This window comes from Mercenaria mercenaria, unplaced genomic scaffold (assembly GCF_021730395.1).
Source record: "Mercenaria mercenaria strain notata unplaced genomic scaffold, MADL_Memer_1 contig_770, whole genome shotgun sequence".
Classification (NCBI taxonomy): Eukaryota; Metazoa; Mollusca; class Bivalvia; order Venerida; family Veneridae; genus Mercenaria; species Mercenaria mercenaria.
Window position 1 is genome coordinate 4,421 of NW_026463671.1, and position 27,874 is coordinate 32,294.

At 36.3% G+C, this 27,874-nt stretch overlaps 1 protein-coding gene across 1 annotated transcript; it reads left to right on the forward strand.

Annotated features, from left to right (window-relative positions):
* Positions 1–795: 795 nt before the first annotated feature.
* Positions 796–19,715, forward strand: LOC128554816 (cadherin-99C-like). Its single transcript, XM_053536128.1, has 9 exons — positions 796–828; positions 1,231–1,284; positions 4,018–4,101; positions 9,948–10,058; positions 13,688–13,807; positions 14,141–14,293; positions 17,494–17,575; positions 18,175–18,284; positions 19,386–19,715. The coding sequence occupies exons 1-9, from the start codon at positions 796–798 to the stop codon at positions 19,713–19,715; spliced, it is 1,077 nt and encodes a 358-aa protein (XP_053392103.1).
* Positions 19,716–27,874: the final 8,159 nt, after the last annotated feature.

Consider the following 27,874-nt stretch of genomic DNA (forward strand, 5'->3'; position numbering starts at 1 on the left):
GCACTTTGAAATTTGATTCATAAACTGCAGACCAGCTTGCAGTTCGCAGTTCGAATCGTGAACTGCAGACCAGTCTGCAGTTTGTCATTCGATTCCAAGCCATGACCATCGAATTGTGAAATGCATTCTAGTCTAAAATTCGAAGCGCAGTGCTGATCATACTGGGCTTTTAAATTTGAATCGTGAACTGCAGACCAGTTTACAGTTCGCAATTTGATTTGCGAAATGCAAACTGGTCTGCAGTTCGAATTTCGATTACAAAGCTATTGGCTTTGAACTATAAAATGCAGTCTTGTTCACAGTTCGCAGAGCAGTGTTGATCACTTTGTAGTTTGACTCATAAACTGCAGACCAGTTTGCAGTTCGCAGTTCGAATCGCGAACTGCAGACCAGTCTGCAGTTCGCAATTCGAATTATAAACTACGAATTGCAAATTGCGTCTTCAATTTACAGGGCAGTGCTAATCAGACTGCACTGTAAACAGCAGACCAGTTTGCAGTTTGCAATTCGAATAGCGAAGTGCAGACCAGTTTGCAGTTCGCAATTCGAATCGCGAACTGCAGACCAGTTTGCAGTTCGCAATTCGAAACACGAACTGCGAACTCCAGACCAACTGTGAAATGCATTCTTGTCCACAATGCGCAAGACAGTGCTGATCAGACTGCACTTTGAAATTTGAATCGTAAACTGCAGACCAGTTTGACAAATACCATTTGACAGTCAATATTTGACAATAAGCATTTAGCAAAAAGCATTTAGCACAAACTAATTGTCATTTAGCATGTGGCATCTATCATGGCGCACCGGACTCCCATAGAAAGTGTTCAGGTATTATAATACCTTTTAGAAGAAAGAAAGCTATTTATAGACGATCAGTGACTATTATAACAACAACTTCGTTCATTTCTACAGCTTTAATATTTTTAGATCTGCTTTTTTAAATGAACACATTATAATAGGCATTTGGTATTTAAATGCATATATCTTAAACAATTAGCATTTTACAATAGCAAGGAGCAACATATTCCGTATATTCCGTATTTCTTAATCAGTTTTTCTTCGCAGTACTGTCGGCAGTACGCATTAAATGGCACTTCTATCAAGTTTCACGACGGAGATAAGTTATGAGAGACAAAAACGCAAATACCGAAACAAGAAACCTAAGCAAAATTATTAGTTGTTTCATTTTTCATTTGTATTCTATAACTAATAACTATTTTTGTTTTTCAGTATGGAGCTGACGTTACAACGATAATCCTGGCAGTAACTTGCGGAGGAAATACGGTACTTATTCTTCTTCTGGACAAATGCATACAAAAATTGTAAATGAGATCACCGACAATTGCCCTGCTTACTATAGAAGAGACGTACCGTTTTTTTAGCTCACCTGTCACGTAGTGACATGGTGAGCTTTTGTGATCGCCCTTCGTCCGTCGTCCGTCCGTCCGTGCATTCATCGTCCGTTCACAATTTCTTGTGAACACAATAGAGACAGACCACAGTTTGCAATCAATTTTAATCAAACTTGCACACAACTTGTATTGGCATAATATCTCGGTTCCTTTCGAAAACTGGCCAGATCCCTTCATGGGTTCCAGAGTTATGGCCCCTTTAACGGCCAAAATTTACCATTTTTGGCTTGTGAACACGATAGAGACCAAATTTCGCAATCAACCTTAATCAAACTTGCACACAAGTTGTTTTGGCATATCAATATCTTGGTTCCTTTCGAAAACTGGCCAGATCCCGTCATGGGATCCAGATTTATGGCCCCTTAAATGGGCAAAAATTGCTATTTTTGGCTTGTGAACAAGATAGATACAACATTTTGCAATCAACTTTAATCAAACTTGCACACAACTTGTATTTGCATAATATCTCGGTTCCTGTCGAAAACTGGCCAGATCCCTTCATGGGTTTCAGAGTAATGGCCCCTTAAAGGGCCAAAATTTGCTATTTTGGCTTTTGCGGCCATATGGAGACTTCATTTATGGTTTGATTTGATACAAAGTTGCAAAATATCTTCAACAACAATAAATCTTCGATTCCATGATGAATCTTCAGATTCAGTCATAGGTTCTGGAGTTATTTTATATCTGATTACCTCCCCTGATTTTAATCAAAATGGATTTATATCAGTAAGTACTTATAGGACTCATTTGAAAATTCATTATTGTCATTAGTTGGACTGAGACAATCAGGGTACATAACTATGGACTGATTTTATGTCAAATTACCTCCCTTTATTTCAAATTAAAATGGGTATATCTCCGTAACTAATGAAGATACTGATCTGAAATTTCATTTATGCCATCAGATGGACTTGGACAATCAGTGAAGATACATATTGACTGAATTTATGACAAATCACCTCCTTTTATTTTTTTTGTAAATGAATATACCTAGCAGCTTCTAATGAGATTGGTTTGAAACGTTATTTATGTCTTCCTTTGTAAGAAATTTCTACCCTTACTTACATTTCTAATATATTGTTGAAAAGGCTTGTACTCTGTATCTTCTACATGCATATACAAATGCATGATTACCCCCCCCCCCCCCCCCCCCCCCCCTCACACACACACACACACACACCTGATTTTAATCAAAATGGATTTATCTAAGTAAGTATTTATATGACTCATTTGAAATTTCATTTTTGTCGTTAGTTGGACTGTGACAATCAGAGAAGATGACTATGGACTGATTTTATGCCACATTACCTCCCTTTGTTTCAAATTAAAATGGGTATATCTCCGCAACTAATGAAGATATTGATCTGAACTTTTATTTATGCCATCAAATGGACTTGGACAATCAGTTTAGATACTAGTGAATGAATTTATGACAAATTACCTCCCTTTATTTTTATGTAAATGAATATATGTTAGCAACTTCTAATGAGATTGGTTTTAAATGTTATTTAAGTCTTCCAGGGTAAGGAAGAGTCATGTAGTACAAAAATGCAGCATTTGAGCCTAGGACCCTCAAACTTGGTATGGAGATTGGCCCTGACTAGTACGTGATCCATAGGTCAAAAGGGACTGTTACAAGAAAATATTTATCCTGATGATATTTAATGTATATGCCTATGTGATTTATGTCAAAACTTGATCTTATCATTAAGAACAATGGTAGTCAGGTGAGCGATATAGTGCCATCATGGCCCTCTTGTTAATATTCACGTTTAACAGTGCTGGTTTCAGAATAGAGGACTAATGGTTTGTTAACATCGTGTGTGTATCTGCCAAAATACTTGTTTTTAAATACATACAAACATGTAATGTTTATTATGAATAATGATTTTCATGGCGTATGACGTAAAGCATGTACTTTTTGACAAAAAAAGTTTATGATGTGATTGAACTCACTTAAGAAAGGAAACGTTTTTTCGGTGTTCTTGCGAAATGAACGACATAATAGAATGGGCAAACTATGAATCGCGATTCATGTTTAATTTGCCGATCCTATTCTGTCGTTCATTTCGCAAGAACACCGAAAAATAGTTTCATTTCTTATATTACATTATATTTCCGTTCCACTTTTAAACAAGAAATATTATATACTGCACACATGTTGTTGCATTTAACATTAAAATCAGCTTCCCGGCCATTCTGTTCTCTGCGCGATTCATGGATTTGCCGATCATATTCTATCGTTCATTTCGCATGAACACAAAAAAAAGTTCATTTCTTATATTTACATTATATTTCCTTTCCATAAATAAAAAAAATTGACTTTAAAAATAGCACACATTTATGCATTTAACATAATGTTACAATCAGCTCCCCGGCCATTCTGTTCACCAGAAGGAACAACCGCAACGTCATCTAAGGACCGTTCTCCCTGACTCAACGCGGACGTCGTCAAAACAGCGGTCCATTATCACCAAGCAGCGTTGGCATAATTTTCGCGAATTTCTTTTTGCTGTTCATACGAAATGAACGTCATAATTTTCAGTGGAGAAGAATAGGGCAAATGTAAATATATATTGATACATGTTCTCGTGGTATTTTACAGGGTGATGTGTTCATAAGTGTGACGCCAGTGAATGAATTTCCTCCACTATTTATAGACAGTCCTTACAATATATCATTACCAGAGGTTAGATATAACATACAAATTGTAATTAAAATCTTAAAGATAGAAACGCATGGTGAAAGAGAAAGCATCCTTACAATTTATTCTACAGTCACTGTGATAAACTGATTTCTTATGTAATTGTTATCTATTGAGTTGTAAATAATGACTACCCTGCTGTAAATGATTTCGGATTCACAGAAACGATGACTAGACGAGTAGATACGCTCTTCTACCTTAATTTTTATTTTCAATGCATTTACGACGATTTAACAAACAACAAATTAGATTAAGAATCAGTATTTAAATGATTCTTACAGTGCCCTCCATGACATTTCTTAAATTCATCGAATACACACATGTGTAACAATATCCCTATGAACAAGAAACAACTTATTACGTAAATAAGTAATTTGTATAATCTTAAACTATGATCATATAGATTCAAGTATCCAGATGCCTAATGACTTGCATAATGTCACAGATAATGTTAAATTCTATACGAATATACCAATATACATGTATACTAGTAATCAGTCTGAACTTTTTAACAGATATAGTTTCGTAACTGGTCTCATGCAACTAGAGTCTTTAGACAGAACCTTACATTTACGTACATGCCCATCCCTACCCTTAAAGATGTCGGTTACTCCGACCAGTGACCACTGCCCTCTTTGTCTTCTATCAAAAGCACTACGTTGTTGACTTCAACGTCTCGTACAAGCATGTTTGGTGTCAATGCAGGCGGGTCTCTTGGTTCGCTGCTTAGATGAGTAATCGGTCTGTCTTTGAGTATTCTTTCTGTCTCAGCTATCAGCGTTAATGATTTCTCGTCTGTAAGGAATCATTCTCTCGCGAGACCTTTCAGTATGATTCGCGTAGACCTTATCATTCTTTTTCAAGCACCTCCAGTATGACTGGCATATGGTGGGTTGAAGTGCCATTCTACATCATGCTGCGCCATAAGTCTTCCGATCTTGGACTGGTTCCACACTGCTAAGAACTTCTTTAGTTCTTTGTCTCTCCTAATTAGGTTTGTCCCATTGGCACTATAGATCTTCTCTGGATATTCTCGCCGACTTGTGAATCGCTGATAGGCCACCATAAAGGAATAAGTTGTCAGACTATGTGCTGTCTCGATGTGGATTGCCATGGTGTTTAAACAAAAAAGATACATCAATATCATTGCAGACATGATCATCCTGACTTCACTATCAAGGGACTGAAGTAGTCTACACCCACAAAGGTAAATGGAGGATTGTCAGGTGTCGTCTGTTCTATTATCAATGGCGCCATCTGCTGTGTAAGTAGAAGACAGTGATGTCGCTTACATGCGACACATCCTCCAATAACATTCTTTACAGCGCTAGGAAAGCGTAATATCCACTATTTTGCCCGTGTCTCTGCAATTACTTGATGCCTTCCCATATAGCCGTTGTTCTGATGGTGATGACGAATAATCAGCTCTGTCAAGTGATCATTGTGCGGAAGGCGTGTGTCATAATCGGTGTTATTTTGTCTTCCAAATATTAGGATGAGTTCGTATACTAGTATCGAGTTTAAAGTTGCTAATCGACTGTCTTTCTTAACAGGATTGCCTTTACGTATGTCTTGTTTAAAGTTGACTTTCTGGGCATATCGGAGTATAGTGTGAGTGGTGTTCCGTAACTCGGCTGCACATATTGCATCGTTCAGCGTGTTCTTCTGGAGACAGAATATATCGTCTGCAGTACAAATCAGGTTCTGTGTTCAAGCCTGTGACGTTAACTGCAACGTCTTTTTTGACTTTGCATCGTTGTCTGTTATTTCTGAGTTGAGTTGGTAATCGTGGCAAACTAAGTTGATTCTTTTTTGAGCGGAAATTCTGGACCGTTCAGTTGTTGATGCTATCCGTGTCACCTGGATATAGGCATCTACAAGCCACGTCGACCTGGTTCGAACCAGAGTCTACATAACGCCACTGCTCTGGAGTTGCCGTCTCGGAAATGTAGCTTAATCTGTTTCCGACGAATGTCTTGAACCGCCGGGTAGTGTTCTTAATATAACCAAGTAGTATCGTAGAATCCGTTGAAAGGACGACTTGATCGATATTTAAGTCAAATTCCACTGACAATATGGCATAAAGGCTACATGCCACAACAGCTCAACACTAACCGTGGATGCTTGCTTTATTGGTGCTAATCTTGACTTCCAAACTACAAGTTTGCAGGCAATTTTGTTGTGTTGGCCGTTCATTCTTACGTACCCGCATGTCCCGTAGACAGTTTCTGAGCCATATCACTGAACACGCGCAGCTGTATGTTCTTTAATTTAAAGGGACTAGGACAGAAACAACGATTATATACTGAAGCGTTACAAACAAGGTAGGTTGACTATCCATAGTTGCCACCCGTCACTTTCTTTCTGCGGAATTTCTACATCCCAGCCTATCTCCTGTCTGCATAGCTAGGTTCTGCAAAAGCGGTCATTAGTGATACCAGTCCTAGCGGGTCGAACATCGCATTATGGCAAGTATACAACATCTCGTCAGGGGTTTATCTGCCAGTTTGATCTTGAATTTTATAGTATCGTCAATAACATTCCAGATGACGCCTGATGCACGATTACAGGGTAGTTAGTCCCTAGGGTCGAGGCTAATACCGTTGGTGCACGTTCGGAATCCGGATTCGTGTTGAGTACCGTCCAACTGTTGCTTATCTATTTCGTGAGTTTGAAGCCACTTAAACGCATCAGAGACTGTAAATATGCTGCGAGTTTCATTGCTTCCCTTTCGAATGCGATATAATTCAAACAGTCGCCGATATAGAAGTTCTTGTCGACTGTCGATATAACTTCAGCTTCAAACCTGTATGCGTTGTTACTCGTTGTTTTCTTCAGTACATACACCGCGCAGCTAGGGAAGGAAGTAGCACCAAACGAATGAACCCGCATACAGTACGTCTTCAGTGCTTTGGACATGTCCTCGCCAGGTCACAATAGAAAGCGGAGAGCGTCGCAGTCTTTCTCTTACACACGATCCTGGTGAAATGTCAGCGGAGATAGATCTTTTTTGTCGAAGTCTGGTAAGAATGTCTACATGTATGAGGCTGTTCATCACATCGGGTCCTTGTAATAGGCTATTCAGTGAAGTATCTTAACATTTTGCGGCAAAATCAAACACAACAAGGAATTTTCCGTGCTTTTTGCGTTTGTCACAGGATGATTAGGTTAGTACCATATCCTTTTCGTGTTAAAGTCTTCATTTCCCACTTCTTTGTCTATGTAGTCTTTAACACTCTGTAATACGTTGTCACGCGAGAGTTTATTTCCAGTTGATGAAGGCGCGCATGCGCAAGCGGTACATTATTTGGCAAACTAGTGTCTTCATGCCGCCAACTAGTCCTATCTTATTGTTACTATTGACATACGACAGTGTGGATTCCATTATACATGTACCCAGCGCCCACTTGTCTTCTACGGACATGGAATCTTTCTGGTAATGAGATGTAGCATTACGTCACTAGACTGTCCGAAATGAATATTAACCCGGATCTCTATTCTGTTCTGCGTTGGTCCGGGGGACTGGGCTACGAACTGCCCATCCAAGTCGTGTTCTCACTGCATATGGTTAATAATAATTTCCTGCACTTAACTCCAGGGGAATATGTGCTTCCGGTATGTCCGTACACATCAGTAGCATGACATCATTGACGTTAACATTTAGCATCTGTATGTCGGACAAGTAGAATATATATCGAATATCTTCGGCAGTAGCTGCGGATCGCGTAGAAATAAGCAATTGCTTCATCGTCAAAGCATTGGGGAGCCTAACTTCGGCGTCAACGAAAATAGGACTAACGTTCAGATCAACTTCATGTCCCTCTGTACTACTGCCGGCGGAGTTGAAGGTCGATATCTTGAAGGTGACGGTCTTGCTGAGTACATATAACTTCCGGATTAGCCTTTCATTGCACAGAGTGTTGTCTGCACCATCATCGAGCAGGGCAAAAAGCCATTTGTGATTTCGAAATTTACCGATGGTTGTGAAATAGCAGTATTAGAACTTACTGGAACCCAGCTATGTAGCAGTGTATGATGTTTGCTTATACAATCAGATACAATGCATAATGTCTGTTTTCTACAATTGCTAGATATGTTATTGTGTTTAAAGCAATTTAAACATAGTTTATATCTTATAACATGTTACTTTCTATAAGCTGAAGACATAATTATTTGCAATCTTATGACATGATGCTAGGTCAGTACATTAACCCGAATACCAGTACATTATCAGGAGAAATTTCTCGCAGGTGAACTACCCCGCGGGAGTGCGCAAGTACCCTATGTTTGAGGAAACCTCCAGTGAGAGATTTCAAAACGCGTATTTAAAGGTTTCATATAGAAACAACACACCATTAAGAAGTAAGGAATGCTTACCAGCGATAAACGATGAATTTCAGATGAAGTATTTCTCCCGCAATTCTTAAAGTGGCAGAAAATACCCATGGGGCCTCCCATGGGGTAGCAAAACCCCATTTTAGAAAAAAATACTCCCATGGGAGGACAAACTTTGAAATCTTCCCAATAATTCATTGTTTGAGAAATGTAAAAGGAAAGAGCCATTTTTTTCTCTAGGAGACCCGATCTATTGTTAATTGTCAAAAAAAAAGTTAAAAAGAAGAAAAGCTAAGAAAAATCAAAGACAAAAATTTAGCCGAGTTTGCGAAAATTTCGTATTTGCAAACTTAATCCGGAGACTGTTCCTTTTCATTTTCAGTACAAATAGACAAGGTAGTCAATTTGCTTCTTAACGCATTACCATCAGAACTATGTGGTATCATTAGACTGTACATTATTTTAAACAATATTAACACCGTACACCGAGCTAGCCACATATGACCTCTCATCAATGAACTTTGTCAAATCTGAGAAATTTGGTTCTCTTCCGGACTCACAGACGGAGAGAGCGGTATCGGCCCATTTGGTATTCAAAGTGAGTGAGTGAGTTGGGTTTTACGGCGAACCGATACAAAACGGTCATATATCGCCGAGAAGAAGTCATATTGCAAACGCCAACTGTAAAGCCTAAACATTGATGTAAAAATGTAAAGCATACCTAAAAACATCCATGTAAAAATGTAAAGAACACTATGAATAATGTAAAACATTGATAAAAGCATCCATGTAAAAATGTAAAGCATATCTAAAAACAGTAATGTAAAAATATATGTACGTGTGTGTTAAAATATCAGCTGCAAACATAATAATATTGCAAGATGTAAATAAAAATAAGAAGTGTTAGATCTTTTGATATATTCCTATCTGCTTTAAAAACGATAAAATAGTTCCGACTGAAACGTTGTCAAATAATTCTCTCAAAGATTGAACGTCATAATATGTACTGCGTTGTGTAGCAAAGTCCACACAGTCGATTAAAATGTGTTTAATAGTTAGCGGTGTTTGACATGGTACACATTCGGGTTGATCTTCTTTATTCAAAAGGTAAGAGTGAGTCAAACGGGTATGACCTATTCGACAGCGAGAAAGAACAACTTCCTCCCTGCGAAATGGTACATGTCTGGTTATTATGATATAATAATGAGTCTGTTGTTTAGTCAAAGTCGAAGGGAGATACTTTAGTGGAGAAAACAAAAAAAACCTACTAACTTCGTCAAATAATGATGATGCGTTTATTGTCACAATTTAGGCAAACAAAATGTATTCGTTTAATAAATTAAATATTTATGTAGACAGGGCCCTGTTGTCAAAGCTCTACCATCTTCTAAATAAAATTACGTTATGTTTCAATACGCTACGTTATAATATATCATGTTGCTCTGTTATTATTTACACTGTATTATATATCATAACTTTAATATATTGTTTTGAAGTCCACGCGGGTTGACACTGTGGTATACAAACTGAAGCCCAAGATTGTCGATAACGATGTGGGAGGCGTTCAAAGTTTTTATTTCCAAATTCATCCATACAGTATTGTTGACGTAAGTAAAAAACGGTCCATTGCATTCAGTTACAAATAACATTTGTGACGCAAAATATCCCATTCTTGAGGTAGATAGATAGATATATTTATTTCAACATAAAATGTCCAATTACATGGCAAGTATGACATCAATACATACAATAAACAAAACAATGTATGAATTAATATAGCCATGTCAATCCAGTAAGTATTGATTAAAGATGCGCATGGCATTTTCGAAGTCAGTCCAGTTCTTACACAGGTAAAGGTTCAAAACCTAATACGAAGTGTGAACACTGGTGTTATTGTTTAATGAGGCGAATTACTCGAAGTTTAAAATAAATTCCAAGGGACATATTTAATGTCAATTCAGGAATTGCATTTATGTGGCCTAAGACCACAGTTATTTTTACTATATGTTCTATATAGGCACTTAACACTATAACAATTTTGCATGCATACCAACCCCTATAAAAATACCTGAACTCAACAGAACTATTCAAGAGAAAAAATTCCAGCCACAGTAAACATTGGGTTGACCGGCTCTTTTTTCCACCATTTTGAACCAAATCACATGCGTATGAAGAATACTCTCTAGATGGCCGCAAACAGGCAAAACAGGCCCTATCAAAAAGTCATGTTATGCATATTCTGACATTCTCATTCTGTCAAATTGTACATGTACCTACTATTTCATATTTCCTCTATTGAATCATGCCATTTCTTGCAGGTCTTTCTCTAAAAAATTCACCAATATTCACCATCAAACAGAGGAACTATTTTCCGCGTAACCACTTCTGTATTGTGGTCAAACAAGGGCAAATAAATGTGGTCTTGTGCCATGTGCCCTTAGCCTTTGACAAATGTGAATACAGTTTTCTTAGTTAATGGTCAGTCGGCCAGTTTATGTAAGTGCAGTTTTTTCGATTTTGTAGCCTAGAAATTAGACAAAACGTCATGTTATTCAGTCATAAATACGCCTATCTGGGATTATTTAAAGCTGGGTGTCGCTTTCTGTCGTATGTCAAATAAAACCTCATTCAAATTTTAATAACATAGAAGATGAAAACTGTGGTATTCACTCTCCTTGGATCTATTATCGTTTACAAAATAAAATCTTACCATTGTCAAGCTGTTCAAATACTGACTTTCAGTTATTAACCTTTTGTCTGCGTACCTGTTCTAAAGCAATCAAAGACTTGCTATAATAACAGTTTATTCCAACAACTGAGGTTTTCTACTTATATTAAAGGGATGAAATACATTTTTGGCATTTTTCATACCTAACAAAATGATCAAAATAACTTTACTTACACAATGCAGGATAACATCAAACAATTGTGTTAAGATTCAAATTTCATTGATTTTCATTAGTAAATAAACTCTGTAAAAAGATCCTTTGGAACATTAATAGTATTCCGCAGTCAGTTTATATTACACAAATATAATGCATATCAACAACACGCTGTTTCACAGAAAGTCGCGCTAATTAATTTTCCAAAGAATTACTCTTAATCACACCAGGTAACCGGATATGTTCGGCGCAGGATGCTATTTTCGGCGTAGGATCGATACATTGATTTGAAAACTTTAAAAGGGTTATTATTCTCCTCATTCCGGTCTATAAAACAAATAACCAGTAAAAATCATCCCAATAGCTTTGTCACGTAACAAATGAAGTTTCCAAATTTAAAATCTAGAAGAGATGCCATTTTAAGGAAAAATGGCAAAGCTAAATGATAACTTTTACGCCAATTTCGGCAGTTATAAAGTTTATAATCATATTTCTTTGAAACATTTGCACAACAAAGCCAAAATCTTTTTGGATTATATTTATCAACCTTTTCCCTGTCATCCTTCCAAAATCATAATGTCTAAATCAGTGTTTTAGTAGAGATTTTTAAGTTTGAAATACACCATATACACGAAAAAGGGCGATGTTTGGCGCAGGATAAAATTTGGACACTGTCAAGCATTTGTGTCTATTGTTTTTATCCGATTTCTTTAGGATATTATGTTATTGTTTTCATGCATATGTCTTTGTCCATATTCAATATAAGAAGAGTTGTGTCAGCCAATAAGTAAGACCATTTATTGTTATAAAAACATTAATTTCTCCACCATGATCGTTATCAGACTTTCGAAAGGGATTCAAAGTGACTATCTAAAATATAAGGAAATGAAACTAGATAACTGCACTGGACAAAACTATTCGATAATTTGAAACCAGTGATATGACATACAGGTTTCTGAGGATGGTAAAATACATGTTAATCTAAAAAGAAGGGCTAATATATTTGTAATATCATAAGAACATGCCCAAGACAAAAGATTTATTACTTTCTTATGGAAAATATATGCTATATACTCTTTTAAAGCTACAGTCACACATACGGATATGTCCGTGCGTTGAGGTACGGTGCGGATAGGATTGGTCTGTGGGTGTATAACTACGGAGCAGTACGTCTTAGTACGGGAAATATGGTGAGAAACAGGAAACAAACAAAACAATATAGGACGCGAAAAAGTACGGATAGGTACGAGGTACTACGTTGAATTACGTTTTACTGCGCCTGGCAACTTGCCCAGCGCACGGACGGGTCGGCCGTGAACTACGTTGAACTACGCTAAAGTACGAGCAGCCTCGGCAAACTACGTTCAGCTACGGCGAGGTACGTAACAGCACAGATAACTGCGTTTTAGTACGTTTAACTACGGATGAAATACGTTTCAGCCAAGTTGGACTAAAGTCACGCTCAAATGGAGAAACTTGCAAGTTTGGAATAAGTTTTGAAAACGTTTAGACCAAGTTTTGGTACGGATTGATACGGATGACTTCTCTGAGGTACGACTCAGGTACGGATCGATACGGATAACTACGTTTCTATCCGTAGCTAGACGTAGCTATCCGCGCCGTATGTGTGACTGGGGTATAAGACATTGTCGATTAGTTTTCGTACACAACTTCGTCCAAAATGAGATACATTCTGGAAAGTTGGATACAATTGAACTCTTTATTGGTGATGAATCTGCTGTGTAAAGGTCAGCATCCATGTTTAAGCACTGAAAATATGTTTTTAAACTAGAATGTGTCTGTAGGACACAGGGTGTGCCCCAACTGGTACATTTGTCACAAATAAGGGACAACAGTTCTAATGTTTGCAGTCTTAAGGGTCCACCCTGCTTACTCATCTCCTTTGCGTCTTCCTCACTTAATTTCCTTATAGTTGAAATCGTTCTTGAACATTCAGATTTACTTCGGAATCCGTTTTTGATATTCCCATAAGCTTGTTAAGTTTTCTTGGAAAGGCTGTGCTTGTATCAGTTTTAGCACTACTTTCATAATGTCACATTTATAATGCGACCTCGTTGGTTGAATATGGTTGTAGATAAATCAGAGTGAAATATGATATGTACACAAGTTCAGCACCGACATTTCTATTATAGTATATAATCAATAAATATTTTACGACTGTAAACAAATCGCCGTGGTCAAAAATTTGTGCTTTATGAGCACTTGGTTGCTGGGATCAAGTCAGAACGAGTGTGAAAATCTATGAGAATTTAATTGTAATGCCATGTTTTAAAAAATTAAACAAGTTTTGAATTACTTGCATGTTCATAAGTGTAAATTATTTCTATTTTCAGTACGACGGTTCCGCCTTTTTTAATATTCCTGTTTCTTCAACAGGAAACATTACACTAAAAAAGGCGCTTGATTTTGAAACAAAGGCAAAGGATACCCGAATCCTGAACCTTAGTGTAGCGGTAAGAACAAATTACAAGTAAAGTTTTGATGTTCTTTTAAACTCCATAATACTCCTATTCGACGTTGAAATAAATTCTTACTTAAACGTATTAGTCCAACACAATGATGATATTTACTAATCTAAAACACATTTTTCGTAAAATAAATCAAAGTTAGAATTCATTTTAATATATCATTATATATTATGTATTAACCTATTTTCTAAAAGTACATTTAAATTAATTCTGAAATGTTTCTGCGGTTACATGACAGTCATCAGAAGGTCCTTATATGTATTATAATTAATAAATCCGTAAAAATCCTTCAATGCCCAGGTAATGTTTATCTTAAAGGATGGCCAATCAGCGGAAGCAAAAACAACCCTAACCATATTACAAATATATATAAAAGATGAAGACGACCAAGTACCGTATTTCGAGTATCCCAATTGTCCAGCGCCTTGTATAGTACCTGCATTTGTGTCTGTTACGCGTTTGGCATATACGGTATGTTGAAACAGTACTTTTTTTTTATTCTATACCTATTTTGCTCCTCCCGTCAGCAATATCCATTTGCAACATCTGATCATTCAGTATTTTCCAGTATTTGACAAAATATTTCAATATTTGGTACGAGTTATCGTGTTGTTGTTTTTGTTTTATTTTTTGGCCGACAAAATCTGTTTGTACTACTTTCAGACATACATGTTTAGCTTATCACTAAGAATTTACTACCGCATTCATGTCTGCATACTTGAGAATTAACAAATCAGTCTGTTATATTCTAATGAAAGATGATTATACCTTTATGATAAAGCTCTCTCAGGCTGGTAACAAAATGGCATACAATGATCCTTACTTTTCCTACTATTAGTAGTTAAAATGGCGTTTCATGATCTGTGTTCTAATTTAATTTAACAATCGTACATCTACACATTTTGATAGTTCAAATGTAAATTCTGCATTTTTAGAAATGTAAAAAAACACTTGTTATAGATATATTCATACCCATGTTTTAGTCATTTTCTGAAGAAGTTCTACAGTAATGTGTTAACAAAAGACAATTACCCCTACTATTTTGCTAGTATAAGATATATCAGGGAAAGTGGTTCAAACGTTGTTCGAGCTATGAACTTTACCCAGTAAGAGTTACAAACATTACATGTTTGATTTTGTAAAGTAGATTGAAAGGAGTTTGTACAAGTTATGTATTAATTTACGTACAAACGATTGTAGCAACTGGAGCTCAAATGAGTCTGTTACTGAGCTCAAATGAGTCTGTTACTTAGCACAGTACATGTGTCGTTTAGTACTTTTCTCAACAATTGATCAAATCTAAAATACACTGCTTATCGTGATTAATTACAAGGGTACCTTTTTAAGACGGACCAGCTCTGTTTTCATAGAATTATTCAGGTTTATTTCTAGATATAGGTCAGCAAAAACTGCGAGTGTATCGTTACGCTTTTACAAAGTCGCCACTTTCAAAGAACTGCTGGAAATCATCGTTTTGTATTGATGCATTTGTAATTGTCATAATGTCCTTGTACCTGTGTTTAACGGCGTTTCAGCTATTTGAAAATTTATTAACTTGTTTGTTTACAACGGGCTTTTAGTAAAGATAGACAATTTCTTGAGAAGTTCTTTTCCGGGTTCTAAGGCATACATTTGTATGTCAATAAAATTACAGCTCCCTATTAGTTGTAGCATATAATCATATTTTTGATGCTCAATTTTACGGAAGCCCTGGGGGGCAATTTTGACTTGCGACTTATGACTTAAGACTTTTAACTTAAGACTTATGACTTGTGACTTTTGAGTTATAACTTGTACCTTCGTTTTAATATTGGCGCGCATTTCGAGAATGTGAGTAGAAGATGGCTGACGTTGGCAACGATGACAAAGATCTCTAATTAGTAGTCTTGCTCATTTTGCAAAACTGGAAGAACACTGTTAATGATTGACGTTCGAGTTTACATGGAACTAATTCGGCATAATTCGTAAGAAATGCATTGACAGATGTTTGGTATACCATCAAATTCAATGTGTATAATGTTGGCTAATTAATGAAAACTATTTCTGGTATTTAAAGTCATCTTAACCTGGTCAACTTCCACATAATTATTTTTGGCATGTGCAGGTTTGTGTTCTTCGTCAGTAGATGAGATATGCTGGTGCTTACTCCCTATTTAGTCTCATTGTAGTACTATGCTATGTTCTGATACCTCACATGTCTGTATGTGACATTTGCAGTACTTCCACTTGCAGGTAACATTCCCTGGTGGAAAATATCATTTAAAGTCTGAATCTTTCACTATTACAGATGAGTTATCGACAGACAATCGAAATGAACATCTATTATTAACAGTGCTCTTCAAATTTTGCAAAATGAGCAAGACTACTAACCATAACTCAAAAGTCTTAAGTCAAAAGTCTTAAGTCATTAGCCGCAGGTCAAAATTGCCCTCCAGGGCTTCCGTAAACTTTTCATATAAAATACATTTCTAACATTTCTAACCATCTAAAGTAAAATCCTTACATAATGGAGGTGGGGGAGGGTTTAAAATTGGTCTGACTATATACATGTATATGTATGACAGCTCTCAGAAGTTTGTTTATTTCCATTAGAACGAATAGCACTTTTTACCGTCGTCTAACCTCTAATGACACTGAAGGTATCTAAATGATTCCCCAAATATGTATTTGTGTTGTCCATCCAGCTGTTCGTCCGTCCGTGCGTCCGTCCGAAATTGAAAATGGTTATATTCTCAACAACTTTCTAAACCGAAACAAGCCCAGTTTTTCGTCTATTTTTTTTTATCGCAGCCACATTTTGACATGAAAATTGGGCACATTGTTTAATGATCAGTTCAGTGAGATTAAGCAAACTGTGATATCAGTTGTAAGCATATTCGTTGAGCCATGACAGTTGCAATAAGATATCCTAAAATGACATAAAATTAATGCAATTTGATGCTGGTCTCTATGCGTTAAGTTATGCCATCTGCAGGACTAAACAATTTTTCGGCCAATATTACAATCTTCAAGGGATAGAATATGATCTTATCCTGACAAAGAGTGTGCTCTAATAGATTATCAGAGTTGTAGACGAGGTCTGCAGTTGCGCTAAATTAGTGCAAGGACAAATCTAGTGCATATTTCTTATCATTTTAATTTGCTTATTCATTTTTATCCATAGCATCATATATATTTTGCTTGTTTGGGTGAGAAAATTTGAAAATAATTGACTCAGAGGTAAATGCACTTCTTGATTCTACGTCATCAATTGATTTGGTGACATTAGTGAAGTCATAAACCTGATAGGAAGTTAATATGTTGCTGTTGAAAAAATAGACGGATGTAACAGTGTTGAACATTCAGTATATAATAATTTGAATTTCATCAGATTCAAAGTTCAAAGTGTACTGCTGTGTTTTGTTTTAAGGGTTTCCTTATTGTTACCCTTACGGCAAAATGAGATTACTTCAGACTATCATCTTTGTTATGTTTTATTATACTAATGTAATCATTAAACAATTCGTACAAATTTCATTCAAATCTGCAAGTTTGGCAGAGATTAAAAAAAAAAAAACACAAAAAGAAAAAACAGGTGTAGAGTAAGAAAACGTGTTGAGTTTATTTTAAAAAAGATATTAGGCGAGGGATATAAGTTCACTAAATACACTTGTTTGCTTTGTATGACTCAGGGTCCGTTGGAGATCGCACCACCACTGAAGGGAAAAGATGATGATACTCTTGGGACTTCTTTACTTTATTCTATAAGGTCTGGTAAGTACATTGTGACCTTACATGTGGAATAATGGATAAAAATAGCTATTTTACTTATAGTAAAATCTTTTTCTTCCTTTGATGACATGGGTATGCAGTTCTCATGATTTTGGTGCCCTGGCCTATGGCAAGTGAGTACTACCCCTTGAGTTTGGCGGTCATATTCTTGGTTAAGGTTTTAGGAATTTACATCCAGCAATGTAGCAACTAACTAGCAATACATGATTAATATCCTCCTCTTGCTCCTATAAATTGATTGAAGACAAACCATGTAGTTCATAAAGGTAATTTGTCATGGATGAAATCAACTCTGAATATCCCATATTATAAACGCCTTTCTGTTATAACTAAGAAGATGTGTTAGATCATTTGTGTTCATCTAGAAAGTTTAATGCGAATGATCAGCAAAAGCTAGAATTAAGGAGAATACGATAAACTAGCCGTAATGGCGACCGCAAATTGAAGTGGTAAAACGTGATAACATTTACACTTAACACTTGGTTTACTTGTTGTTATCTGCAATCACACCGGCAGCAATTTTATTTGTTTATATTGTCTGATCTGTATAATACTGGCAAATCAAAATGGCTCCTTTTCAGGTAACAAGAATAATTTATTTACCATGGACCCGAGCACAGGTGCTATCACGCAAACAACTTCTGTTGCTGCAGCTAATCTACCGGACACAGAGTTTAGGCTCGTTATTGAGGTAACATAGCACATAGAGTTAGAAATATAATATGTGTTGTATTCACCATCATTTTCGTGTACTACTTTTGACTTCAATTACAGTATTGGCGAGTGCTTGATCTTTTTTACGTCTTCACACCTCACCGATTAGGTCCGAGCATCACTCGAGACGTTGAATTCTTCATTTGAGGAAGCCACCCATCTGGCTTACGGAAGGTCGGTGGTTATACCCAGGTGCCGGCTCGTGATGAAATATTGCACGGAGGGGCATCTGGGTTCTTCCTCCACCAGCAAAGCTGGAAAGTCGCCATATGACCTATAATTGCGTCGGTCCGAAGTAAATCTAAAGAAAATTACCTTAAGATAATAGGTAAAGGTAGATTTCTCGGAAGCACAGAACACTAAAAACACAAATCATGTAGTCTCAGAGCCACGCATTTGCAAAGTAGGCATACAACAAAAAAAAGCTGTAACGGAAAAATATTGCAGACAGGTTGCTTCGAAAATCCAACAAGTACATATTTATGCAAAATATAGATAAAGGGAGGGGGCGGGGTAGGGGGTAGAAAGGGGGTGGTGGAGGAAGTTGAAGGGGAAAGTAGAACAAGGATGAATATACAAAGGGGATACTACGTTCTTAAACCATAGTTACACTACAACGTAAACAACAATAGCGCAGACATTCATATACCAAAGATAAACACAAAACCGCATCCAAATAACTGACATAGATAAACAGACAAGTAAGACACAGCAACACTCTAGGGCACCGCTTTAGAAACACAAGCGCACAAACGCACACCCATAAGCAGGGAGAAACAATCGTGCATTAAGGTCTCCATTTGTATCTATCTAGAATCAGCAGGTGTTGTTTGATTTGTTTTACTATATTATTGCAGAGCTTTTGTATAGGTGCCAATAGAAAGAGCTACCATTCAAAGTTGCATATTTTCCTCCGAGGTATCCCGCAATTGTTTGATATGACTACTGACATTTTCACATTTTTTGATATACCATGAAATTTGATGTTATTTCAAGTTATCTTAGTTCGTTTATACATGCATACATATATATATATATGTGTGCCTTTCTACTATAATTATAGTATTTTGTACTTTAGGTGAGAAAAGACATACAAAGCATTGACTTGTCATCCGTTGCCGTCCTGACTGTGAAAGTATGGGAACGTTTGCAAAATGACCAAAACTATCAAGGAAATCAATCAACAAGTGACCACAGTAGCGGGCAAAATGATGTATCCGCCTTTAAAACAGCTGTTATTATTCTTGCCGTAGCTCTTGCAATTGTTACATGTACTACAGTTCTTGTTGTTGTGATTGTAATGTTCATGTATCTTCGCAAGGCAAAGAAGCAAACGGGCACAGAACTGAACAGCAATTACCAAGAGCTGTCTCCTCGTCACTTGCGGAATGACGGTGTTTATTCCTGAATCTAGGGTTTGGTGCAAACATTATATCTTATTAAAATTATGGTTATTTCTTTCCTGAGTTTCAATATTTTGATAATTATAACAAACATGTACAGCTGAAGCAGGAGATACAAACTGAATGCTCTTTTTAAACGAATTTTTGTTCCAAGCGTAGCACATAAAACTATATATTCTCCCTGTTATAGCCATGCCACCAACTGAACTTTAAAATTGAGATTTCCAAGACAAGGAAAGTGCATGCAAAAACTATTACAACAATGTTCACAAATACTACAAAATATTTTTTTTCAGTGCAACAGATACACAAGTGAAAGACACGTTTAAGTATGAACACTCCCATATACATACATTTAATTTTTTTTGTATTTCTATTTCAACTGCTGATAACAAGGAATCATAAAAGACAAACAATTAATCCTGCATTAGCTGACATTTTTCAAAATTGCTTTCTTTTTTTACGCTAAGGAATCAATGCATTTCTATGGAAAGTTCTAGATCTTAAAAGTATTGCTTTATATCTCGTGACAATGTCGGCCTTCATTCTAACATTCATTTAATAGTTCTGGGTTTTGTGTGGTATGCTTTCTGTAATAGTTTCAGTTTCATTTATATATTAACAGTAGCTTATTTGCATGAAAAATACCAATAAAATCTGTAAAACGATCCTTTGGAGGCATAGAATGCAACCAAGAAGAATAATAGCAGACTCGGTTTGATTGAGTCTGTTCATGAGAGGTAATGAAATGTGCAACACCTCTCATGCCCTCTAGCACCGGCTTTAGCGGAACTCTATTACACATATTTTGAATGGAATACATGATCCCAAAGGACCAGAAAATTTAACAACAAGTTTCATCATGATAAAATCATTTTTCAAGGTTTTGTAGCATTGTTAGCAACGCGTGACACAGCGGCAATTTTCCTCAAAAATAATTATCGCCATATAACTTTTAACCATTTCTCCTAGTAAGAGCTTATTTTTGCCCATTGCTTTCATTTTGTACTCAAATTTCAATTTTAGCCAATGTTGTGCTGACTGATTACCAATTTATTACTAGTGTACCTTATAAGTGCTTCGTACGGCTGTCCTATGCGTTTCCTTTTGCGAAGCGCCAAATTTCGGATATTCCCGTGCAGCTCAAACATAGGTCTTTCCGACGAACTGTTTTACATTAAACTGCACTTTTGCACTCATATAGTTTTAAATATAGCGTATTTTGACCCAGTCACATTGAAATGCACATTTGCATTTGCACTCTCGCACTGTATTAAGTTAATATGTATACAGCCTGTTTGGCCCTGGTACGTTTTCTGAAGAAAGAAAAAGACTGATGGGTGTATTTTACAAGCATTTATATTCAACTGGAACAGGCATTTGTAAAATGTTTTAGTGTAATTGTTGTGTAAAATTAATCAATTCGTGAATCCATTTCTCTAGTTCACAAGAGGCGATCAGTCCTTAATATCAGGTACCAGTCAAAACGGAAACATACATAAATCCATCCAGACTTTTAACTCAGCTTTGCAAAACGGAAACGGTTATGCGACACTTTTAAAGAGCGTTGATAACGTCCAAGTCTCATGCCATCAAACTATACGTACGTTACAGGTTAGTCACTTGCAGGTTATTACGGGATAGGTATCGCTAGCTGTACTATCTGGGTCATTTTTGCCTCAACATTTAGTCTTCTGAAACCGAAATTGTGCTTCCTTTTATCATTAAAAACAATGCCAATTCCATACATTAAATCTGTAAGTATATATGATACATAAGCTGACTTTTTTCCCCATTTTTTGTCTTATTTTATGATTTTTCACACGCAACGGTATCAATGCAATTTTGTGGCATATTCAAATTTCCATTTACTTACACAATAATTTCCTGGGTTTTCTCTTTTGCTAGCGCCAAATTAAAGGGGATGCTCCAGTCTAGATGACCCTTTTATCCTGAAAAAACATTGCATATTTATGAAAATATTCTTGCCAATGTTATTGTATTTAGGAGAACCACAGTTGCCGACTGGTTCTGACAGCTCACTTTACTTCGATTTTTACTCGAAAATGTATGCATTTTGCATACCGGTTGCCTGAGGCCTGAAATTATCGAAAATGGGTCCTAATAACTGATCAAAAAGCATTTTTTATTTTTGTGATAGGTTTTCTTAATATTATCAATTACGTTCCCTTTTAGCATTGCTTGTCTCTAGATAATAAATAAGGCTTCCTTTTGTTTTCTATTTCAGCGTCAGATCAGACTCGTTTTGTTATGTATAGAAGCTTATCTTTTGTTCTATGCGTTTCTAAGCATTCTTGAAAAGTGAGTTCAAACGTAAACGCATCTTCAGCAGAAAATCACTTTGATGTACGCGTATGACGTTTATTAATCCGATTTTCATGACTGCAAGAATTTCTTAAGGAAGTACGAGCGTTTTTTCCCCCAGCATATCCGCCTATTTGAAGTTATGTTTCTTCGAATATTTTTTTCTAACAAAATTTATTCCAAAAATATATGCTGAATACTTAAAATATGGCTAATAATGTACTGTTCTACCTGTTGCGGAAAACAACCACCCTTAGCTTTGGTCGGCATTTGCCTTAAATTGATGTAAGACGTAAAAAGGGGTAGGGGTCGGTTATTACAAATATCTATTTAAGTAGATTCTGATACTTTTCGTGACTGATATATATGATAAGCTACAACTGAAATAAAACTTTCAACACAGCACTTTACATTATCTAGGTATAAGTATATTAAAACAAAAAGTAGCAAATTTCACCAGTCTTAAAGTTTTTTTCTAAATAAATTTTGTATATCTCATAGGTGCACGGTGACCCCAACCATTTTTCCTTCCATTTTGAAGCATTTTTTGTGCCATTAATGCAGCAAAATATTTTTAATCTTAACTACAGATTTTTTTGTAGTTGAAAATATGCTTTTTCCATTGAAACAAAAGTGGGTGGGATAATTATGTCAACATTAAAAAATGAAAGAAATTTGTTAGTGACATTTATGCTTATATAATACTGATATCACCATGTATCCATAGTGACCTGTAAGACCTGAATTTCATATAACATTAAGTGGGATATTTTATGTCTAAAGTACCATCAATTTGTTTTCAATTTAACTTAATTTCAAAATTGCTTAAATGATGGGGGAAGAAAACACCTGCTTTTTCTGCTCTTATTTGCCTTAGAAGCTAATATTCTTGATCTTGAAGCTCGCAGAATATGAAAAAAAATCTTAACAGTAGAAAATATTGAATATCTTGATGATAAATTAAATTAAAAAGACATTGAGACGGATGTGCCTACGTCTTTTATATCTTGTCAATGAGCAATGAAATTGATCTAGTTACTAAGGTAACTATGTCTTAGAGAAACTCAGTCCTGCTTGTTCAGATCATATGTTATAATTTGATCCGTTCAGTCAGTATAATCATTTGTGTCTGCATCGTGTGCAAATGTCAGAGTACTGCAATACATATTGGACATGGCTTCCACTAACTCACTTTCAAGTCCTGTTTATTCTGGAAAACGAAGACAGCACACGTTATGGCAATATTTCTATTAACTAGTACTTCCATTAATTCGATTTCAACGTGATCGATGTCCAAATCTGCACCTGCTTGACTTGGCCTTCAGAGACTTCTCTGGAAAGCTTTTACGATAAGTAATGGTGCAGTCATAGCTGGCAATGTCCAATGATATTAATAAATGTATTCATCTTTTCTGTTTAATATCACGTTCTTTTAGCTGTAACATATTTGATGTATCTGAATGAAAAAGACGTTGGCCCAGTCAAGTTCAAAGGATTAGTTATAGTATTTAATTTCCTCCACGAGACATAATAACAAATTTACAAAGGAAACACGAGCACTTTTAGACAGTGCACCGAGTAGGTGTTAATATATATCTAGCGAAATTGCCTCAAAACAGTACCAAGAGTTGTACGTTAGTATAAAATGGGCATAATCAATGTAACATTTCTACCAGAGTAGTGTGTCAGAATAATTTGTTTGATAAATTGATAACGTAACTGTTACATAAGCACAGATAGTGCTCGACTCCCTTTTCTGGTTGTCATTGCTATAATTATTGTTGAATTGCTGTAAATAATAGAATTAGGGTCATTTGTGGCTGATTTGGGTTTATTACATGGATAGCTGGATCCCAGCATCACACATTATGTCATATACAAAAGTTAAAGGGAACCAGATATTTGATAGAGCAAGTACTCGTTGTAAAACGCTATGTTTAAATTTGGACCAATCAGAAACAAGTTCTAAAAATAGCACGTCTGCTGAGGTATAAATAGGTAGAGCGATGACAGAGAGGGCATTCGGTATCCAGCGGTTGAAGAAGACACATCGAGGATTCAACTAATAATTTATCCCAGTACCTTGATAAGGAGACTATTGCAGTTACCCTGTCAGGGCGGATAAATTATTAAACAAGGAGCTGCGTTCAATAAACGCTTGATGGCCCCGGTGGCATCCTTGTCGATACAAAGCAACCTAAGTCCAAAACGAGGTCAAGGTCAAACTGAGGTCAGGTGATGTTTGAAGATGAGGAATGGTCACAGGTTTCATCTGTATTAATATCAATTCATTCTTGTAAGCGGTATTAATGCTAGACGAAACGGTCCCATTTGGTTAACCAAGAGATGGCCCATATAAAGCAACCTAAGTCCAAAATGAGGTCAAGGTCAAACTGAGGTCAGGTTATGTTAGAAGATGAGGAATGATCACAGGTTACATCTGTATTAGTATCAGTTCATTCTTGTAAGCTGTATTGATGCTAGACGAAACGGTCCCATTTGGTTAACCAAGAGATGGCCTATATAAAGCAACCTAAGTCCAAAATGAGGTCAAGGTCAAAGTCAAACTGAGGTCAGGTGATGTCTGAAGATGAGGAATGTTCACAGGTTACATCTGCATTAGTATCAAGTCATTCTAGTAAGGGGTATTGACGCTAGACGAAACGGTCCCATTTGGTTTACCTCGTACGGACGGACGAACGGACGGACGGACGGACAGGATGATCACTATATGCCTCCCGCATCAGTAGATGCCGGGGGCATAAAAAGAAGACGTTTGAAGTTCATAGACTAAAGAAGAGTTGCCGAATTTCAACAAGGTTTCGAGCTATAGGGCCAGCGCATAGGAGTTTTACCTTTATGGTAGTTGAATGCTATAGACGATAGCATATATAGGCTGAGCATCGGGAAGCTGAGACAGAGACCCAGAGTTTGGTAATCTACTGAGATAGTAAGAGAGTTTCAGCTTATAGACGGTTCAGCATTACTGGCGAAGTACAGCCAAGGCATCGGGGATATACCTATGTGGTAGTTGAATGCTACATATGATAGCATATAGGCGCCGAGCATCCAGGAGTCAGGGCAATCATATAGAGTTTGAGAGCACAGAGGCCGAGCATCTATGCGATAGGACTCGTATGTTGTTGATTCAAAGACATTGTCTGACGGGAACTTCAACAAAAAGACCAGTCAAGTATAGAGTCTCCAGCCTATAGGAGTTTGAGCTAATCATTTTTAATTGAAGATTGATAGTTTGAAACATTTAGTGATTTGCCTGATCCCGGAAATTGTCTAGCTCACAATTGAAATCATTTAAGAATCTTTGGTACACGAATCATTTAGGCAAGGTAGCCAGAGGAAAATTTTATATACGAGATATTTGGTCTCGCCAGCTTTACGTTTTAACAAAGGACATTCTATTTCGTTTGTCAGCTAGTCTAAGACATAGTCACCTTAGGGATAGGACCCATTTCATTGTTCAAGATACTAAAGGCGTAGGCACTTCCCTGGGTCATATAACTCCTATCCTGACATAGTGCACCTTGTGTCATACGATTTTGCTAGTTGAAATCGTGCATAATTCATGAACTGTTCGAGTCGGAGTTATTAACCATGTGGCGTATGATGCTGGTGATGATATATGAACATCAAAACTTCAACCTTAAATCCTTTTAATAATAAAAAGAGTCAACATTTATGAAATATTAATGCCAGAGACACGGACTTGTGTCATATGATTTCGGTGATGATGTGAAATAACTCATAAGTCTGAATAAAATCCATTTCGTAATAACAGAGATATATGAAAGCGCATTATAATTTTAACCTCAAATTCTATGTGATTAGAGCTAGAAGGCATATATGTATATATGTCAAGAAACATTGTTCTCAGTTAGTATTATCTTCATTTTCTCTTCGGTTAAAAGCAAAATTATCTGTTTAATTGCATTCTTACTTATCATTACACAGATTTCCTAAGTGGCAACAACACAATGCACCGTCAACCTATGGCCGCCACTGAAAATAGGACTAGTTCTTTAATTCATACGTGTACACTTCGTGATTGCGATGAAAACAGGGATGATACACGTTCCGTCTGAAACGTGTGTTATTCAGATTTCAATGAAATACTAAAATAAATACATATTCAGGCGAAGTTAATTATTATAATCCAATATACCTGGCCGAAGCATAACAATAATGTTAACTAAGTTATCAACAATGCTGTTAACATTTGTAAGGACTTACAAAATAAGATAACGTTTAGGAAATAAATATTTTTATGTTGTTAAGTAGCACCTATTGATTTAAACACATACACATATATATATACCCGCGATAAAAACGTATTTCTTTTGTTTATATGTACATAAGTTGAAGAGAAAATATTCATACGATCGCAGCGCAGGATGGAAAAGAGGAGTTTTAGTGACTCTTGAAAATGGAAAATTATTTCAAATTTTATCGCATTTTCGTCTTAATTCTTGGTGTCGCAAGTGCACTTTCTTCGGTTTCGTTAACGGACTTTAGGGCTGTCATTGGTTTCCGGATGAAGAAAGTGGTGCGTGTAAATCAGGGTATGAAACTTACCCAGTGTAGTCTCCGTTGTGCAAGGAGTTCCGCATGCACGCCTGTCAACTATTACGGATCCAACCCATAAATTTTGTGAAATCAACTCTAAAAACTGCTGCTGCCTAAGCGGTTGAACCAATACCTGTTGCGAACCTGATGGAAAGTGTATGAAAAGGTAGATGCTGTATGATTCGTTTTGTAGTATTTCTTATCTACGGACTTTACTATTTGTTGAAATGAATAATGTTCAGCGCAAATAGATCTTAATCTGTATACGTTCAAATTTTCTATAGATAATCTATTTTTAATAATATAAACACTATATACTTTGACCCAATGATTTATTTTATTGGTGATGGTAGAACCTATTATGAATAGCATGCAGTATGCTTAGTACTTAATAGAGAGATAGCGACATCATGAACATGAAACACGCAAAATGTGAATGACATTTTTACATGTATACATAATATTCAGCGTTTGCCAAAGACCATCAGATAATCTTTACTTGTCAAAATTATATGATTTAAAATTACATGACCATTATACTGAAGAGTATATTAGGAGGAATAACTCATGTTTACTGAATGAAGACTTAAACAAGACGCTTTTTATTACCATTTATAATGAAGTTCCATCTGTCGTACAGTAACGGACACCTTTATATTTATGGCTGAAACTAGATGTCATGTTTTCTTGTACTGAAATTTAAAAACAAAGGACTTGACGAAATACGAACATTAATTTTATTACTTGTGACATCTTAATAATCTAGACGAAAGGTAACTGAAAATATAAAAATCTTTAGAGTTTGCCATCGGTTATTCATATGACTTAATATGTATCAAAACATATGACAATATAAGGATCTTACATGCCTGCCTGTGTAAGACGGGGTTTTCCCTACCCGAGTGACAGTGTGGAATGGAAAACCGAGCGTTAGCGAGGCTTTTTTATCCATGCTGTCCCGAGGGTTAGGAAAACATCTGTCTTACACAAACAGACATGTTAGATAATTTTTCTTGCCTATCACGTTCTAAATAGATCGAGGAGACAAATAGATTTGGGTATCTCCTGACATTATTATATAGTTTATGACGTCATAATAGTGCCAGTACTATGTGACGTCACCTTAGTGCACGCTATTTTAGACTAGACTTTTCTCTAGGGACAGACAGGAATATCTATCCCTGGCGCGTGCTCGGACAAAAGTCTGTATACTTTCCCTGCTAGGTAGGCAAGAATGCCTGGTCTGCTACTGACATAA